This window comes from Bufo bufo, chromosome 1 (genome assembly GCF_905171765.1).
Source record: "Bufo bufo chromosome 1, aBufBuf1.1, whole genome shotgun sequence".
Classification (NCBI taxonomy): domain Eukaryota; kingdom Metazoa; phylum Chordata; class Amphibia; order Anura; family Bufonidae; genus Bufo; species Bufo bufo.
The window spans coordinates 160275122-160295226 of record NC_053389.1 but is presented as its reverse complement, the minus strand read 5'-3'; the positions used below and the strand labels follow the sequence as shown (position 1 = coordinate 160295226).

Sequence of the window (20105 nt, the reverse complement as noted above, 5' to 3'; positions counted from 1 at the left end):
AGTTTGATAAATCTCCCACATTGTGCCTCGTTTATCGGTGAATTTCCTGGTGATAGACTCCCAAACTCATGCAGTGGAGAAGTGGAGCTTAACAGCCAATCACATTGCTTCTTTCATAAAAATAAAGTCTGAAAAACTAGTGCTGGAATCTGATTGGTTGCCTTTCAGTTAGTGACCAGATGGTATGAAATGTCCCCACCAATTAGGTCCTGTCTATAGAATTTGGGCTTTTCCTGCCTTATGAAGTTGTCGTCCCGATATTGTCTAATCCGGAACTGAATATTAACCCATTCCTCACGACACTGCCTGCTGCTACTGAAGGATAGAGAAAGACGATGAGGATGGCTCTGTTGTATTCTTTTCTTTTTTTTCGCCGACTTTTTTTTTTTAATTAAAATTTCTTGCCTCTGGGTAGCATGACAGTTCAAAACCACAGTGGGGATTTTTCATTTCATGTCAATAAATTTAACAAGGCCCCATTCAATTCAAATTAACACATGGTCTCTGAGGCTTTCATGCTCCGTAGTTTCAGCACAGATAAAAGGGAAATCATTTTTTGGCCTAATTTGGACTTTTTTTTTTTTTAACCCCACAAATAAATGTAAATAAAATAAATGTATTTGCTCTCAAGGGGCGAACCTTCAAACTGCAGCGGAGCCCAGCGGTCAGCTGTATCCTCTAAGAGGCAAAAAATGAATGCTATGAACAAATCCAGCTGGAAAAACTGCAACCGATTGTCAGCGAGTCTGCATGGCTGTTACCTGCGCAGAGCAAGTCAACCTTCGGGTAGATGAAGAAAATGGTGACGTTGTGTCCCGACAGAACTGCTAGGCGCAAAAGCCAGAAAATATGAAACATTTCTGAGTTATAAGATCATCTCCTCGAACAATGTACTGTTCTCGAGCCAGAGAGATGAACCCGCTGAGGTCCTCTATGGAGATGTTCTCCATTCACAGCCTTTTTCAGTGTGAAATGAGCAAATATGTCCATTTCTCTGTCGTCATTTGGACCCCAGCCTGTAGAGTATTCCAAGCACACAATACACTGCAAGGTCATCCGAGCCTTTACTACTATCGTACATAAAATTAATACAAATTGAGTAGTGATAATGTATCGCCTTGTAAAATGGAATGTGAGCTTTTACAGGGATTCAGATAAGAAAGCCTAATTAATGCCACTATAATTATGTCACAGCTGCCACGTGCTCCACTCATTTCATTGCTGCAACACATTGCCCATTATGACCAGTGCCAGCAGATGAGAAATTTTATACAGGTTCAAAACTATTATAAGGTTACCTAAATTGCAGAATTTAGGGATGAAAAAAATCCAAACACCAAGCGTGATTTCTATGGTGATATCATTAGGGACCCCTTAAAATCTCAGCCCTTTGGGGGCAATTTTTTTTTATTATTGCATTGTACTTATTTTGAGAATTTTTTTTTTTTTAATTGGTCTTTATTAAAAATATGGCATCTTATTTTCTGTACAGAGCTGAGTTTCTGTAGAAGCACCCTTTAGATTTTCTGTCTTTTCCGTCAGACTAGGAGCTGATGGACTCCTTATCCCTGCTCTCTGACCTCCTAAACATTCATTATAGCTAAGTTCTTATCTTACTGATAAGAATCTGGCTTAAATAAGTGTTTATGTCCTCTCAGTAGTTTAGAGATAAGGACTATTAGATGACCGGCACAAAGTGAAAGCAAAAGTACCAGTCACACAGTTAGAAAAACAGTAGATCCTTTGTGACAGAAAATCTGTAATAATTGAAAAAATTATTTTAAGCCAAAATTGAGTAATATGCAATCATAAAAAAGAAATTTCCTTAGAAAGTGTACCTGACTTTAAAGGGGTTATTCCATGATTAATGAAAACATATAGAACAAGATGATCTCTTTTTAACAAAGCTAGAACCAGCCCTGTACCTCACATCAATCCATAGATCTCCCCATTCATTGCTGCAACTGTTGTGCTAGATTTATTTCAGGATGGTAGCTTAGAGGACCTGTCTTTTCTGCTGCAGCTCTTTCCCTGTAACTGCCACAACTTCTAACAGAAGATATGGCTGGTCATAGTTGAAGATTAAAACTGAGCGCATGTGACCACCTCAGTGATGTGGACGTAGAAATAAGGTAAAGAACAAACAGCAGGTGGCGCTATACAGATACATTTTGTTAAATAGCTTACTGGCTATACAAAATTTCTAATTACATGCAATTTCAGATCTAGGTACTGGTTTGAAAAATGTAGAATATTTTTCGTGGCACAACCCCTTTAACCCCTTCCCAACACATGATGTACTACTACGTCATGGGAACCACTGCGTTCCCGCAATTTGACGTAATAGTACGTCATGGTGATCGCGCAGGCACAGTCCCTGGTAGCCGGGCCCCTGCTGTATCTGCCGGCATTGCTGTAAAAGCCGATGACGGCGGATTAACCCCTTCTGTGCCGCGGTCCGCGCTGACCGCTACATAGAAGGGGTTTGTGTCGGGTGAGTGAGCGCATTGAGTCCCCGTGCTGCTGTGGCGGGGACCCGATGCGTGACAAGGCAGCCCGATGCCATGCAGATGCTGCCCAATGCCTTGCACGGCATCGGGACCTGCCTTAGTCATACCCTAACAGGCAATGCAATACAATACAGATGTATTGTAATGCATTGCAGAGGGGATCAGACCCCCAAAAGTGAACATCAGAAATAAAGTAAAGAAACAAAAGTAAAAAAAAAAGTGTTTTTAATAAAATTAATCAAGTAATAAAATTAATAAAGAAAAAAAAGAAAGAAAAAAAAAACGCCCCTTTACCCTTATTTTATAATAAAAAACAACCCCCCCAAACACACACACATTTTAGGTATCGCCGTGTCCGTAATGAACGGCTCTATAAATATATCACATGATCCACCCTGTCCGATAAACACCATAAAAAAATAAAAATAAAAACGGTGTAAAAAAGCCATTTTTGTCACCTTACATCACAAAAAGTGTATGTCCCACAAAATGGTATCAATTAAACCGTCACTTTATCCCGCAAAAAATGATCCCCTACCTAAGACAATTGCCCAAAAAAAAAAAACTATAGGTCTCAGAAAATGGATACACTAAAACATCAATTTTTTTTGTTTCAAAACTGCTATTATTGTGCTAAAGTGAAATTAATAAAAATAAGTGTACATCCATAAAAACCAGCTCTATAAAAAATATCACATGAACTAACCACAAAAAAAACTGGAAAAAAACGGTGTAAAAAAAAAAGCCATTTTGTCACATTACATCACAAAAATTGCAACAGCAAGTGATAAAAAAGGCGTATGCCCCCCAAAATAGTACCAATCAGACCGTCACCTCATGCCGCAAAAAATGAGACCCTACCTAAGAGAATCGGTCAAAAAATATAAATGCTATGGCTCTCAGACTATGGATACACTAAAATATCATTATTTAGGTTTCAAAAATGCTATTATTGTGTAAAACTTAAATAAGAAAAAGTAGACATATTAGGTATTACCACGTCCGTAACGATCTGCTCTATAAAAAAGTCACATGACCTATTCCTCAGGTAAACGCTGTAAAAATAAATAAATAAAAACTGCGCCAAAACAACCTAAAAAATGGTACCAATAAAAACGTCAACTCTTCCTGCAAAAAACCGAACCCCTGCACAAGACGATCGGCAGAAAGATAAAATAAAATGGGGCATACAGAAAATGGAGATACAAAAACCAAATTTTTGTTTTCAAAAATGCTTTATTATGTAAAACTGAAACAAACATCATAGAAAGTAGACATATTTGATATCATTGCGTCCGAAACAACCTGCTCTATAAAAATAGTGCGTGATCTAACCTGTCAGATGAATGTAAAAATAAAAAATAAAAATGGTACCAAAACATCCATTGTTTGATTACCTTCCCTCACAAAAAACTTAATATAGAGCAATTAAAAATCATATGTACCCCAAAATAGTACCAATAAAACTGGCTCCTTATCCCGTAGTTTCCAAAATGTGGTCACTTTTTTTGAGTTTCTACTGTAGGGGTGCATCAGGGGGGCTTCAAATGGGACATGGCATCTAAAAGCCAGTTCAGCTAAATCTGCCTTCCAAAAACTATATGGCGTTCCTTTCCTTCTGCGCCCTGCCATGTGCCCGTACAGCAGTTTACGATCACATGTGGGGTGTTTCTGTAAACCACAGAATTAGGGTAATAAATATTGAGTTTTATTTGACTGTTAACCCTTGCTTTGCTACTGGAAAAAATGGATTCAAATGTAAAATCTGCCAAAAAAGTGAAATTCTGAAATTTCATCTACATTTTCCATTAATTCTTGTGGAACACCTAAAGGGTTAACAAAGTTTGTAAAATCAGTTTTGTATACCTTGAGGGCTGTAGTTTCTAAAATGAGGTAATTTTTGGTTGGTTTCTATTATGTAAGCCTCACAAAGTGACTTCAGACCTGAACTGGTCCTTAAAAAGTGGGTTTTGGAAATTTTCGAAAAATTTCAAGATTTGCTTCCAAACTTCTAAGCCTTCTAACGTCCCCAAAAAAAAAATGTAATTTAAAAAATAATCCAAACATGAAGTAGACATATGGGGAATGTAAAGTAATAACTATTACCGTATATGAGGTATCACATCTATTCTAAAAGTAGAGAAATTGAAATTTGGGAATTTTTCACAATTTTTGGTAAATTTGGTATTTTTTCATAAATAAAGGTGAAATATATTGACTTAAGTTTATGACTATCATAAAGTACAATGTGTCACGAGAAAACAATCTCAGAATGGCTTGGATAAGTAAAAGTGTTCCAAAGCTATTACCACATAAAGTGACACATGTCAGATTTGCAAAAAATGGCCTGGGCAGGAAGGTGAAAACAGGCCCGGGGTTGAAGGGGTTAAAGGAGTTTACGTGAGATCAATATTAATGGCTTATCCTCGGCTTACCAAGCACAGTACCATACATAGCATAGTGGCTGTGCTTGGTAATGCAGCCCAGGCCTATTTACTTTTCTGATACAAATCTTCAAATCCCCTGTACAGACATAGTTAGGCCTCATGCACACGACCGTGTGTATTTTGTGGTCCGCAAAAAACGGATCCGCAAAAAATACAGGTGACATCAGTATGCATTCCGTATTTTGTGGAATGGAACATCTGGCCCCTAATAGAACAGTACTATCCTTGTCCGTAATGCGAATAATAATAAGACATGTTCTATATTTTTTGCGGAACGGAAATACGGACATATGGAAACGGAATGTACCTTCAGTTTTTTTTTGCGGACCCATTGAAATGAATAGTTCCGTATACGGTCCGCAGAAAAAACGGAACGGACATGGAATGAAAATATGTTCGTGTTCAAGAGGCCTTAAAGTGAACCTTTCATGTTGAACATGCTGGAGTCTCTGATGGATTCTGAACATATTATAATTTGTTATTTATTGACCTAAATTTCTGCTTCTTCTGGGCTTTTGGGTCCAGTGGGTGGTCCTACTCACTGGACAGGCTACCATTACCTGTGCAAGACTGCCCACTGGACTCATAAGCTCAGAGTAAATAGGAATTTATCATTTTTCTACAAACTACTTATTGCAACAGTATATTCAGTGTTACAGGACCGTTTACTGCAGACCTTATTATTACTGGGTTTAAACTATACATGCTAGCTCCTTGGCTCCCCCTGCTGGTGGTAGCAGGTACGTACAATTTTATTTTACTTCATTTATGCAGGAGCTCTAAGAACTTCAATAGCAGTAAAAATAAATTAGGGAGTAACTGTACTTCTGATCGCTAAAATTAAGAAGTTATAAGAACTCGGCCAAACATTGTTTCCAATTGCTTCTTCAGTAGGAAGGAGAGGCAGCACTTGTTTTAGTGATCAACGGTGGTCTCAGCACTTTTTTTTGAATGCAGTTACTCTTTAAGAAATGAATCCGGACAGAATATTGCACCTATTTAATTTAAACAAATATAAACAGAAAATAATACTTCACTTTTATTAGTCTTATTAAAATAGTAGCCCATTGTAATCAAAAAGTTAACAAACAGTAACGCACACCATTGCGTAGACACATATGACTTCAAACTTATAAAAAGAGCAGTATAGCCAGGGAGTAATTGATAGTCAGGATGTATAAGGGGGAGGTGGGGATCCAAGTGCTGGGTCTCTTCCCCTATAACTCCCTACTCAACCTGGTCTAAATAACAGAATACAGGGAGCTGTATCACACCACTGTATCACTCCAGTCTACCCAGGTGTCCCTCTTAGTCCCTACACACCGCAGATTGACTGCCCAGCTTCGTCAGGGGTAGGTGGCAAGAGAGTGACCCTAATGCTAACCAATTAAACTTTCCCAAGTAACTCTTCCAACGCGTTTCGTTGGCCTGGGGCCAACACATCAGGGGATTCCAAGTAAACGTGTTAGCACCAAAGGGGACTCATAAGTAGATCTTAAATCTTCATTCCATCATGTAGGGGTTCAGTCTCAGTTTCACCATACACTTTCCCCCGTAGGAATAGCCTTCCATTTATGGATACTGTGCGGAGTCCAGTCGGGCTTCCTCCTTGTGCGTATGGCAACAGCTATTTACGTTAAACTTGTGTTCAAGGATGAACATTCACTTTAAAGGGATATTCCGCTAATAAGAAATTATCACCTTTCCAGTGAATAGATAACTGCTAAATCGGTGGAGGTCCAGCTGGTGAGACCCCCACCAATCACCAGAACAGGGGTCCAAAATCCCCTGTTTGAATGGAACATGCACACTGCCGCTATATTCAAAGTCAATGGGAATGACGGAGATAGCTGAGTACAGAAAAATCATGCAGGCATAAACTGCACCTACCACATGTGGGCATGGCTTTGGAGGCTTGCTGCTTCCACTATGTGTGCCCCTACCCTTGGGGGCCTCATTCACCTGCAGCTGATTAATATAGATCAATGAAGAGTAGTGGTAAGAGTCGGAAGCACATGAAGTGTGTGGAGGGAGGTGTAGAGACAAGGTGCTCTAGCAAAATGCTGGAGTGTGGTGTGGAACAAAAGCACTATTGGGGAAATTTATCAAAACTGGTATAAAGGAAAACTGGCTTAGTTGCCCATAGCAACCAATCAGATTTCATCTTTCATTTTCCAAAGGAGCTCTGAAAAATTAAATCTGGAATCCAGTTGGTTGCTATGGGCATTTACACCACTTTGATGACTCTCTCCCTTTATTCCACCTTAGGCTGCGATGTGAATTCTGGCAGTCTGTCCCGGTGGAGGACCGGACTGCCGGAGTTCACTGTATCCGGCATAGCTGGATACCACCATGCACCATTCACTGTAATAGGATCCGCCGGTGATCTGACTGCTTTCCGGCATATGTGCCAACTTTCAGCTGGACAACAAATGTTGCATGTAGCATTTTTTGTCCAGCTGAACGCCGCAGCGGCGGATTGGCCATAGACCTTATAGGGAAATTTCCCCGTGGGCTGATGGCTAGGGGGCCGGCCAGTGGAAGTTTTTTTGGGGATGTATTTTGTGCTGCTGGCAGTATTTTGTGATGGACTGTGGTATTTGTTGGGATGGTCACTGTGGTCTGTTGGGGTGGTATAATGTGCCACAATATGTTGTTGGCCCGGTCTTCCATCAATTTGGACCCAACTACAAAACGGGCCACTTTTGGTATTTTTTTTCCAGGGCGGAGCTCACAACGCAGTCAGTCATGAACTGTTTCCTGGTGTAGCTTTCAGATATTGAGAAATCATTTCCCTTTGTGCTAGAACCTAAATTGTTAATTAAAGCAAAAAGCCAAAATGTAACAATCTAAACTGGTAAGAGGTAAATAATTTTTTTCAGATATACATACTGAATGATGAAAGTCATATATAGACCACACCTGAATGTGAAGAGTACCACCACTGACACCAAACTAACAAGAACAAGTAGGTCCTAAGGGAACAGGTCATATTTCTGGGGGGCATGCAGGGTCATTATGTCACATGAATATCCATGATGTATTAACAATTGTCAATCAGGGATTCATTGGTAAATTATGGGCACAGAAACAGGGTACACTCAGGGTGAGAGACCCTCTTATTATTGCCTCTTCTGACCCTTTTTCATTTTGCTCACAGGGAATAAAAATGGAGAGGAAATACATTGAGGAAGCATTTAAATGTAGCAGAGCCTCTGGCTTTCATTTGCCGTGCTGGCTCTCAGGCAGAGCAGTGCTGAACGCGCTCAATTAGGCCATTAGAGAGATGCATTCCTCTTTATTAGCCTGTGTCAAATCCTTTTTATTAGAGGCTGCAAACGACCCTTCGTCTGCAGTAAAATGTCATGCCAGTTCAGCCCTTTTATTTGTTCTGCGCGGACGAGGATCAAACTCGCCCCAGAAATAGCGCAGCAAGGCAGAGAATTATTTACCTTACGAATCCTGCTGGAGATTAACCCTTTTCATGGACTTTTTTTCAGCTAAGATTTCATTATTGTAATGCAATATAGTCAAAGATATAACCTGATTGCTGAGTAGTCAATGGGACTGAGACCCCAAACCAGAATTCTCCAATTGGAATAATAGAGCAGAGAGGAAAGAGCAAAAAGTTAACTTTTATTAATACATTAAAATTAAAATACGCCATACTAGATACTACAGGTGAAACTCGAAAAATTAGAATATTGTGCAAAGTTTATTTATTTCAGTAAACAACTTAAAGCAACAAAAAAGGTAAAACTAATATATGAGATGGACTCATTACATGCAAAGCGAGATATTTCAAGCCTTTATTTGTTATAATTTGGATGATTACGGCTTACAGCTTATGAAACCCCAAAGTCACAATTTTAAGGTACCTTTTGCTCAGGGGGTATGGATTATTTAGCTGACTAGAGTGTGATACTTTGAGCCTAAAATATTGCACTTTTTCACAAAATTCAAATTTTAAGCTGCATTAATGCAATTCCTTTTAAGTTGCATTACTGAAATAAATGGACTGTTGCACGATATTCTAATTTTTCGAGTTTCACCTGTATAAGGGCATAATGGACCTTGCAGAAGGTAGTGTCCTACTTAATGTAAGATGTCTGTTATAATAAGGATTGGGTGCGAAGGGTACCCAAGACTAAACTTCAGTGGTGCCTACTCAGCTGGATGTGTAGAGGGTTAGAGGGATGGTTCTGACTACAGTGCAGCAACAAGGCTGCTGGAGGCACACAAAGCTGGGATGAAAATGTATTAGAAATCTCGTATTGTTTCTGGATGTCAATTAAAAGTTGTTTTTTAAAATAAACCCTCCTTTAAACGTGTTGTTCCATAAAAATATTCTACATTTTTCAAACCAGCACTTGGATCTGAATACTTTGGTAATTGGATGTAATTAAAAATTTAGCATAGCCACTGAGTTATTCAATAAAATGTATTTGTATAGTGCTACCTGCTGCTTGTTCTTTTCCTTTTCTCTCTGTCCACCTCACTGAGGTGGTCGCCAGAGGCGGACTGGGAATTTAAAGTGGCCCTGGAAAAATAAAAATAAAAGTGGCCTCATGTTGTAGCTGGGTCCAAATTGACAGAAGGAGGGACAGCAGAAGTAGGCAGGCCAACAATACTGTAGTGCAGAACAAAATACCACCCTAGCAGAACCAAATACTTCATATAAATAAGCTGCAGTGTGTGTACGAGTTACCACTAGGGTCCTAGGTTTGAATCCAACCAAGGAGAACATCTGCATGAAGTTTGTATGTTATAATTTCTGTAAAGCACTGCATACAGATGTAGCAGAGTTAGCACACACACATTTAGTAAGTGAATGTTAAAGGGGTTGTCCGGGTTCAGCTCTCTCTATAGCCTCTTCTTTACTCATTTACGATGTATGAGTGGAGCATCGGAACATTTCCTTGCTCTGATGCTCCCCCATGCCTTGTGCTGTATTGAGCAGGGTACGGTCAGTTTTTTACTGCTGGGCTTCTTCTCACTATGCTATGCGCTGCTGTAGGCTGTTTTAGAGGTGGGTGCTAGTGGTACCTGTACTGGCAAGGGGTTTTCTGGAAGTTTAATATTGATGTCCTTTTCTCAGGATAGGCTATGAATGTCTGATCAGCAGAAATCTGACACCCCTTAGTCTTGCTGATCAGCAGTTTCAGAGTAGCACCAGCGCCGGAAGTCAGGGTCAAAACTATACAATCCTGTCCATTGTGTAGTGCACAGAGCTGGTTACAGTAGCACTACTCCCATTCAATTCAATTGGAGCTTCATTGCAGTAACCAGCTCTGTCTACACAACCAGAGCCATGTAATTCCCGTGCAGAGTGTTGGACTACCACTGATCAGATATTGATGACCTGTCCTGAAGATAGGCCATCAATATTAAAATACCAGAAACCCCTTTTAAAGAAAGCGATGAAAATGTTTCAAGAAATATTTCAAAATTGTTCCTACTGATGGAGTAGATTAGGTTTAGTACCACAGACAAAATTCTCATTACCAACCATCTAATCACCTGGGACTTCATGTAGTTTCTTGTGAGGTTTTGAAGCAGTTTTTGAACCAAATCCAACAGATCCCAAAAATACAGTCTGTGTGTATACTTTTTTGTATGGGTACAGATAAATGTTATATTGGAGAAAATACAGGGAGTGCAGAATTATTAGGCAAGTTGTATTTTTGAGGATTAATTTTATTATTAAACAACAACCATGTTCTCAATGAACCCAAAAAACTCATTAATATCAAAGCTGAATATTTTTGGAAGTAGTTTTTAGTTTGTTTTTAGTTTTAGCTATTTTAGGGGGATATCTGTGTGTGCAGGTGACTATTACTGTGCATAATTATTAGGCAACTTAACAAAAAACAAATATATACCCATTTCAATTATTTATTTTTAGCAGTGAAACCAATATAACATCTCAACATTCACAAATATACATTTCTGACATTCAAAAATAAAACAAAAACAAATCAGTGACCAATATAGCCACCTTTCTTTGCAAGGACACTCAAAAGCCTGCCATCCATGGATTCTGTCAGTGTTTTGATCTGTTCACCATCAACATTGCGTGCAGCAGCAACCACAGCCTCCCAGACACTGTTCAGAGAGGTGTACTGTTTTCCCTCCTTGTAAATCTCACATTTGATGATGGACCACAGGTTCTCAATGGGGTTCAGATCAGGTGAACAAGGAGGCCATGTCATTAGATTTTCTTCTTTTATACCCTTTCTTGCCAGCCACGCTGTGGAGTACTTGGACGCGTGTGATGGAGCATTGTCCTGCATGAAAATCATGTTTTTCTTGAAGGATGCAGACTTCTTCCTGTACCACTGCTTGAAGAAGGTGTCTTCCAGAAACTGGCAGTAGGACTGGGAGTTGAGCTTGACTCCATCCTCAACCCGAATAGGCCCCACAAGCTCATCTTTGATGATACCAGCCCAAACCAGTACTCCACCTCCACCTTGCTGGCGTCTGAGTCGGACTGGAGCTCTCTGCCCTTTACCAATCCAGCCACGGGCCCATCCATCTGGCCCATCAAGACTCACTCTCATTTCATCAGTCCATAAAACCTTAGAAAAATCAGTCTTGACGTTTCAGCTTGTGTGTCTTGTTCAGTGGTGGTCGTCTTTCAGCCTTTCTTACCTTGGCCATGTCTCTGAGTATTGCACACCTTGTGCTTTTGGGCACTCCAGTGATGTTGTAGCTCTGAAATATGGCCAAACTGGTGGCAAGTGGCATCTTGGCAGCTGCACGCTTGACTTTTCTCAGTTCATGGGCAGTTATTTTGCGCCTTGGTTTTTCCACACGCTTCTTGCGACCCTGTTGACTATTCTGAATGAAACGCTTGATTGTTCGATGATCACGCTTCAGAAGCTTTGCAATTTTAAGAGTGCTGCATCCCTCTGCAAGATATCTCACTATTTTTGACTTTTCTGAGCCTGTCAAGTCCTTCTTTTGACCCATTTTGCCAAAGGAAAGGAAGTTTCCTAATAATTATGCACACCTGATATAGGGTGTTGATGTCATTAGACCACACCCCTTCTCATTACAGAGATGCACATCACCTAATATGCTTAATTGGTAGTAGGCTTTCGAGCCTATAAAGCTTGGAGTAAGACAACATGCATAAAGAGGATGATGTGGTCAAAATACTCATTTGCCTAATAATTCTGCACGCAGTGTAATACTACCCACCTTTCATTAGAGGTGTATGGATTTAATAAAAATGATTGACCTGGATTTCCTTTATCCTCAGTCAGTACCATATCCTAGCAAGGCATTCATCCTGCTGGGCTCGCCATGTTATGTCACTGTTGTGTAGCATTGTTGCAGATTCTTTTATTTGCCTATAATATTGGACTGTGCAGTACCTTTAGAATAGGGTACGTGGGTACTGCAAATTGTTTTTGTTATGTAATGTTACTTAATATGTTACTGTATTGTGATGCACCATAATAGTTTTGTATGGAATAGTTGGGTTTAATAATCTTGACTCTGCCTTTGTAGGAGATTAGGGGTTGGACTTAGGTCCACCCCTAGCTCAGACAGTTTGTAGTTGAGGAAGTGGAGGAAGTGAGAGTGAGCTACATGGGCTCACTCATCAAAGTACCAGGTCTAAGCTCCAGAAAACCTTCATCTCTGAGAGATCTATAGAAAGAAATCCATCACTATTTCACAGTACTTCAGGAAAAGTAGAAGAACTAGGAGGTCCAGAATCTGCAAGGCCGAGCACTGGAGTCAGTCAGTAAGGTATTTGCCATTTAAGGCTGATAAAGACTTTACTGCAGTGAGAGGAACATTACTAAAACACCTTCCACTCTTGGACACGGTCTAGCCCACCATATCTTAAAGGGGTTGTCTGGGATTGGGAAGATTGGAGTATGTGTACAACAATGCCCTAAATGTTACAATCGTGTCTCTCCTACCTTTACCCGACACTTCTAATGCCCAGTTTTCAAATCTCCAACTCTCAGCCGGAAGTGCTGTGTTTCCAAGACTCAGTGACGTACCGGGTCCCTTTCTGCCGAGCGAAGCCTCTTCTTCCGCTTCGCAGGGAGCCCGGGAGCCACATTAATTATTCAAAGTGCCTGGATGGGAGGTTACAAGGCGGCAACCAACCGCGCTAAGCCACGCCCCTCTGGTTCGGTGACGTCACCGGGAAGGGCGCTTTGTTATGAATGAAGGAGGCAAAGCACAGAATATTAATGAGGGGGAGGAGTCACGGAGGAGATGATAGTCATTTGAAACCACGTGATGCCATGTTGCGCTGGAAACCACAGTGCAGTGCGGCAGGAAGATAGGAAAAAATAAACATAGATGCAAACAATGCGTCGGAGCCATGTAGAGATGGTGAATGTACCTAAAAACATATGGGGGGACCTTAATTCAACTGTTAATAGTGAGTACACTTTTTAAAAAAAAAGTTTTTTTATCCCAGACAACCCCTGCGAATTACAGCCACCATTGCAAGTATAATATTACCAGCCTCAGACTCTGCAGAATGAGACTTTGGAGAGACAGAAGGAAGGAGTACTACAATGGCCATTCTAGCCTATATCCATACATTGCTGTCTGGGAAGATTTGCTCTATCAATTTTTGGGAACTGTGTTTTGATACTGTGAGATGTACTACAACTCCCATTCTGCACAATCCAGAGCTCTGGAGTATCTGGACACATCCTCAAACTGACACCTATAGACTTGAAAAAGGAGTACACTGACTCTTTGTCAAAGGGCATTTGATTAATAAAGAAGTTTTCCTGACGTCTGGGTCGTGTTTGTGCCAGAAGGTGTCTACTAGTGATGAGCGGGAGGTGCCATATTCGATTTTGACGAAATTCGTGAATATTCGATATCTAGAATTAGCGAAGATGACGAACGAATATGACAAATGTATTCGTCATATTCCTCAAAACGAAAATAACGAAGTATTCTCCATCTTCGTTTTAGCTCCATATTCGTCAACTTCGCTAATTCTAGCAATCAAATAGAAAAGTTGACTAGAGACAGCTAAGTTTTTAATTCGCTATACGATAATAATACTTTGCTTTTTTTTAAAATAAATAAAATAATTATAATACTTGATAATTATTATAATTATTCTATTTATTTTAAAAAAAAGCAAAGTAATATAATCGCATAGCGAATTAAACACAGCTGTCTCTATAGTCAACTTTCCTATTTGATTGCTAGAATTAGCAAAGTTGACGAATATGGAGCTAAAGCGAAGATGGAGAATACTTCGTTATCTTTGTTTTGAGGAATATGACAAATACATTCGTCATATTCGTTCGTCATCTTCACTAATTCTACTAAGCCAACCATAGTAAACCAGGTCTAAGTTGAAATCGCAATGCGATTACTTCAAGTTATAATAATCGAATTGCGATTTCAACTTAGAGCTGTGTTTCTAATGGGTCTGCTTGCTAGAATTAACGAAGTTAATGAATATGGAATATAGCAGTGCTAAGTTGAAATCGCAATTCGATTAATTCAAGTTATAATAATCGAATTGCGATTTCAACGTAATTCTCAAATCCGACAGTACATTCTAGTATAGAGGCGTTCCCATGGTGATGGGGACGCTCCATGAACACGGAAGTCGGCAGAAGCGGCAACGGGCACTGACTGGAGCAGCCAGGAATCCTCAGGACAGGTAAGAACTACTTTTGGGAAGTGGGAAAGAAAAAAATATAACAATAAAAAAAAAACTAAAAAAAAAAGAATATTCGAAATAGCGAATTTATAGTGCTATATTCGAAATATTCGTGAATTAGCGAAGTGCCGATATTCGCTAAAAAAATTCGATATTCGAATATTCGCGCTCAACACTAGTGTCTACCCAATAGGCGGTTGGAAGTCCTTCCTACTGCTGAACCCTGTTTACAATGCACTTTAGTAAAGAAAGACTTGTTTATTTTCTACAACTGGCCTGGTAACTGACTCCAGCACCATTCACCGGCCGCAGCACCTACATCTCCTGCCGTGCACCCATACAAAACTCCTAACACCAAGGGCACCCCAACTACCATCAGGTAGGAGACTCAACATCAGGGTGTGCCCCAAAGGAAGAAAGGGTGCACCCTCTTATCACTGCCCTGGTCCTAAGGAGCATTGGTGTGAGGATTGCAACTGTGATTAATTATTGCAGCCAGAGCCACTACCACTCCCATCCTCCACCCCCTGTCCTCTGGAGCATGCGCGGTACCTATACAATTTGTCATAAACCATGGGTTTTTTCCCTTTATTAAACAGCTGGCATGGAATTTGCCAACGTTAAAGAATTACACCTTTCCCTAGTCCAGTTTCACAGCTTAATCCTCTCCTGAAATGTGTGCAGAGGTTGGGGGCGCACCACTGAACTCCCACCACCCAGCACTGCTGCTTGGATTATTAGTGCCTGGTAATTTAGTGCCCTTGCACTGGGTCGATTTGTGCCTTTTCATTTCTAATTGATCTAGTGCCTGTTTAAATGGCAGGAGGCATCTGTTGAGAGTTGGAAGGTTCATAAGGCGCAATAATTCATAACACAGTCTGGAATTTGTCTTTCATAACCCTGGGCTAAGCCCCTGCAGGGCTGGCTAAATTACAGCAGGCAAGGCAGTGCTTTATATTCTCTGTTCAGGACCCAGAGCCTTGCATTAAACTGGGATCAGTGCAGATTACTCTATAATATGCTGCAGCATTAGAGCCTGCAAATTAGACTGTGCAAATGTCTTAACCTTTTCATTGCCGCTTGGTGCCTTGCTTATACCAAGTTCTCAGGTATTTCACCTAGCTGCTGGAATTTTAGTTCCAGATTTTAAAATGCATTGCACAGTCTGTAAATGTGCCTGATGAGATTTGTGAAATTGGTCACAGTGGTGTAAGTGGTGCACTTGTAGACATGTTGGTGCTGCTGATCTACTATTTTTTACAAGGAAACAAGTTCCCTATATAGGAAGAGGTGTCACAAATATTTCTCATTCATGATATCTACAGTGATCGGGGATGGATTTTACTCTTGCGATCCTACAGCTTTTCTACTCTGCACACAGACCTTTGGTTTTTTGGAAGATGTGTCTTGTATGGGTGGACACTAGACCTGTTCATTGAATGCACTGATCCAGGGGTGGGATTCAAATTTTTAACAACAGGTTCCCTACTCAATGACGGACACGCGGCATCATGACACATGTTTACATATACATACGATTTCAGTAATTAAAGTATATTACAAAAATGGTTAGTATCACTGCCCCTACACATTACAAAAATAAAAAAAAGAATGACAGTCACAGTTTAAGATCCGATTTATTTGGCAGTGTGTGGATAATGTTTGTCAAAGGAGCACTCTCCAAAAAAAAATGTATTCTCGGACCCATTAGAAAGGCACATGATGTAAATTGTAGTGAAGGTAATCTTCTTACCAGTAGCTGACATTGAAGCTCCCACAGGAACACATAGAGAAACTGACTTCCTGTCCACACATAAGATGATGTGTTATTTGGGGAGTCAGCGTGTTGGTCACATGACACAGCTGAGGATCAGAAGGGAGGTTATAACTCACAAATACGGTCACTGGTAAGAAGATTACCTTTACTAAAGTTTACATTATATATATTTCTAATCGGTCAGAAAATAAACATTTTTGTAGGAACTCGTTTAAAATTTCATCCTCTTTGGTGATACTGCAAAATGCTGAACGTATGCAAATCTCCAGTGGCATATCTGCAGTGTTTTAGTCTCATGTGGACATAGCCTCAGACAGTACATGGGTTCTTTGCAATATACTGGGATTCAGATCACTCAGAAGTATTTCAAAGGGGATTAATGAATGAGTTAGACCCCAGAATCCAAGAGGAACAGAAGATTTCCATAGGTGGAGCTGTAAGCAAAAATATCAGAGTTTCAGATTCTGCTGTCATAATACATGAATCTGCAGACATTTAGGAAATGAAGTGCTGGTACTATGTGCCTCTTGAACACCATTAAGGATGGGAGCGCTGCATTTTGTTGTTTTCGTATTTTACATTATAGATGCTGCCTGACAATATCAGTGCTCACATAAGCACATTAGTCATGTGTTTTCTGCTTTTATTACTTAAAGACATAAAAGCGGAGGCGGATTCAAGTGAAGAGTTATCATTAGTTATATGTGCTGAATCCACGATTCGTTTTCCCTTTAATAATGAATATTGGGTTATCTAATATATGAAATAAACATTAATAAGGAAGGTGCACTACTGTGGATGCAAACAAACACCATGCCATTTTTTGTAGTTTGTATATAGAATTGTTTGGAGGTATATAAACTCCATATTTAAATGTGCCTGATTTTCATCCACAGGCAACATTTAGGTGCACCTGTGAGGCCTGGGCCATATCAGCCAGTCTTGGGTGGGGCTCACAGCCTCCTCCCTCCTCCTATTGTAAGCATGGCTGCATGCTGGAGGTAACTGGGAGTTTGCTGTGAGTCAGACCTTGCGCTCCTGTAATTTGCCCACTGGCTCCTGGTATTGCCCATACGGCACAGGTAGGTTTAGTGTTAGGTCCCGAGCTACTTGAGATACCTTGGCTCAGATATGTCCTTCATATAAGGATATATTGGCTAAACTCTCAATTTTAACACCAGTTTGAGGGTTTAGTCAGACTTGTTTGCATCCACAGTAGTGCGCCTTCCTTATTAATGTTTATTTCATATAGCTATTTACATCCACACATTTTTCTATCTTGTGCAGGATGTCCTTTTGTGGTACTTGTGGTCCGCTGCTGGCATCCTCCACTGTATGCATTTTTGCTGGGGATCGCCATTAGCAACGGGCCACAAGTGCAGGATCTGCTCCCCTGGGTATAGATGCGCGACTGCATATGTGGTTGAGCACTTCCTGCCTTTTGACACCACACCATTTTTTGTAGGTTATCTAACATAGCAGCATTTACTATATATTGCCAGTTGTGGTATATTATCAGGTTCACTGCGGCTCAGCTGTTGTCCATACATTGCTGTAGACTGCTTGGGATTATATCCGTCTTCTTCCATTGTTTCCTTTCACTTGGTCCCTAGTACTAATGACGATATTTCTGGTTCTCTTTCAGACACCCGCTGTTCCCGCTGTTGACGTTGCTGTTTGAGAAGTGTGAGCAGGCCACACAAGGGTCCGAGTGCATTACGTCTGCCAGTTTTGATGTGGATATTGAAAACTTTGTCCACCAGCAAGAACAAGAGCATAAGCCATTCTTCAGTGAAGATCCCGAGCTGGACAACCTGGTAAAGATCAATGACTAAAATATGTGTCTGGAGGCAGCTCCTGAAGCTGTAAGAACTCCATGTGCTGTTGTATGGTGTTTTCTGAGATCACTGTTCCTATGGGAGTATACCTCTGTAATACGGCATCATATGGAACATATAACAATTTGTTCTCTAAGGCAGTATTAGACTGGGATTCCTTGACATTCTTGGAGGCCAACTCGCATATCATCTAAGTCTAATAAATTCTGAATCAAAGAAATAGACTCTAGTGGCAAGTCATTGGCTCCAAAGGCAGCTCCAAATATTATTTTTTTCTCCCGGATTTTTGGGGCCCAGTATGGCATCAGAAGTTGGGCCCACAAGAAGATCCTCTGGTGGGCCAGTCCAACCCTGCTCCGTCATACATACTTTTATCGGTACCGCATTATGCATCCTTATTTACAGTAAGTTGATTCATTGAACAAATTCAAGCAAGGCTTGGATGTCTTTCTTGAAATGGATAATATCACAAATTATGGGTACTATACTTCTGGAGAGCATGATCCAGGAATTTTTTCTGATTGCCAGATTTGGAGTCGAGAAAACGTTTTCTCCTAATATGGGATATTTGGCCTCATAGATGTCTTTGCCTTCTTCTGGATCAACACAGTAGGATTATAGGGTGGAATTGGCATGTGTCTTTTTTCAACCTTATCAAATATATATTATTGGGTGCTAGAGTGGGAAATACCTGCACTTGACTGTGGGTTCACTGCTATGCATGGTGCAATCAGTTTAATGATGGTGGGATATGTTAGATATTTCTGGATTTATAAAGGTTCTTAGCTAACCACCAAAAATGGAACAATGAAGATTATGTTCACTTTTGATAATATAATAGTGTATGGCTTTGGTGTTCCGGATAATTTTAATTTGGCCCTGGTAGAATCAGAGCAACATAAAAGAATTATGGAGCAAATTGATCTTCTAATCGATTACGGTGATTCTTCCATGGACGTTGCTTTGCTCTTTGTGCACGACGTTATTAATGAACAGGAAGAATTCCAAATGAATACGTCTTTAATTGAGCTCTTTGTCTTTAAAAGTCACAGCCATTCTGCGGTCACTAGTTTTTATTTGTTGTTTGGCTAAATGTTAATGGTCCTGACTTCCCCTTCATAAGCCTCGCTGTGTTCATTTTAAGGAGGATTGGATTTTAAAGGGCATGGAATCTATTTATTGTCAGAGGGATAATAATAATGAGAAAGGGGATGAAAACTCTGAGAGGAAGAAAGTTTGTTTGTTGACAGGAAGGAAGAAATCTGTGCCAACCAGATGTCAGACCCCCGACTACTCTGAGATCCTCATATTTTGTATTTATTAGGTTTACGGACACACACAAAACAGCACATAAGCTTCCATATATATTCTATTTTATTGAAGTACTACATCCCCCATCATTTATTCATAGCACCACTATAAATGACAATTCTGTCTCTTTATGCAAAGAGTACATAATAGGTTTATTTCACTTATATGGGATGGTCACAGCTATAATCGGACTAGAGACGGTCACATAGAATTTTAGGGCATCGGTCAGCAGATTTGTAGCTATGAAACTGGCTGACCTGTTACAGCTGAAGGCATCTGTGTTGGTCCCATGTTCATATGTGCCTGCATGGCAGAGGAAAATGATATTTTTATATATGCAAATGAGCCTCTAGGAGCAACGGGGATGTTGCAGTCACACCCAGAGGCTCTGCTCTCTCTACAACTGCCGCACACTCTGCACTTTGTGTGACAGGATCAGGCGTTTTTATTCTTTTTTTTCTACTGCCTGGCCCTATCAAAGTAGAGAAGACATGGTAGTCAGAGCGGAGCTTTTAGGTGTAACAACAACGCCCCTGTTGCTCCTAGAGGCTCATTTGC

At 40.3% G+C, this 20105-nt stretch overlaps 1 protein-coding gene across 4 annotated transcripts in view; it reads left to right on the top strand.

Moving 5' to 3' along the window:
* The window catches only part of PKNOX2 (PBX/knotted 1 homeobox 2), a 394029-nt gene that overhangs the window by 316745 nt on the left and 57179 nt on the right, over positions 1-20105 (top strand). For all 4 annotated transcript variants that reach the window (XM_040431114.1, XM_040431111.1, XM_040431113.1 and 1 more), the window contains one exon: positions 18044-18215. In XM_040431114.1, the coding sequence (XP_040287048.1) occupies positions 18044-18215 (172 nt within the window). The remainder of the gene's footprint in view (positions 1-18043; positions 18216-20105) is intronic.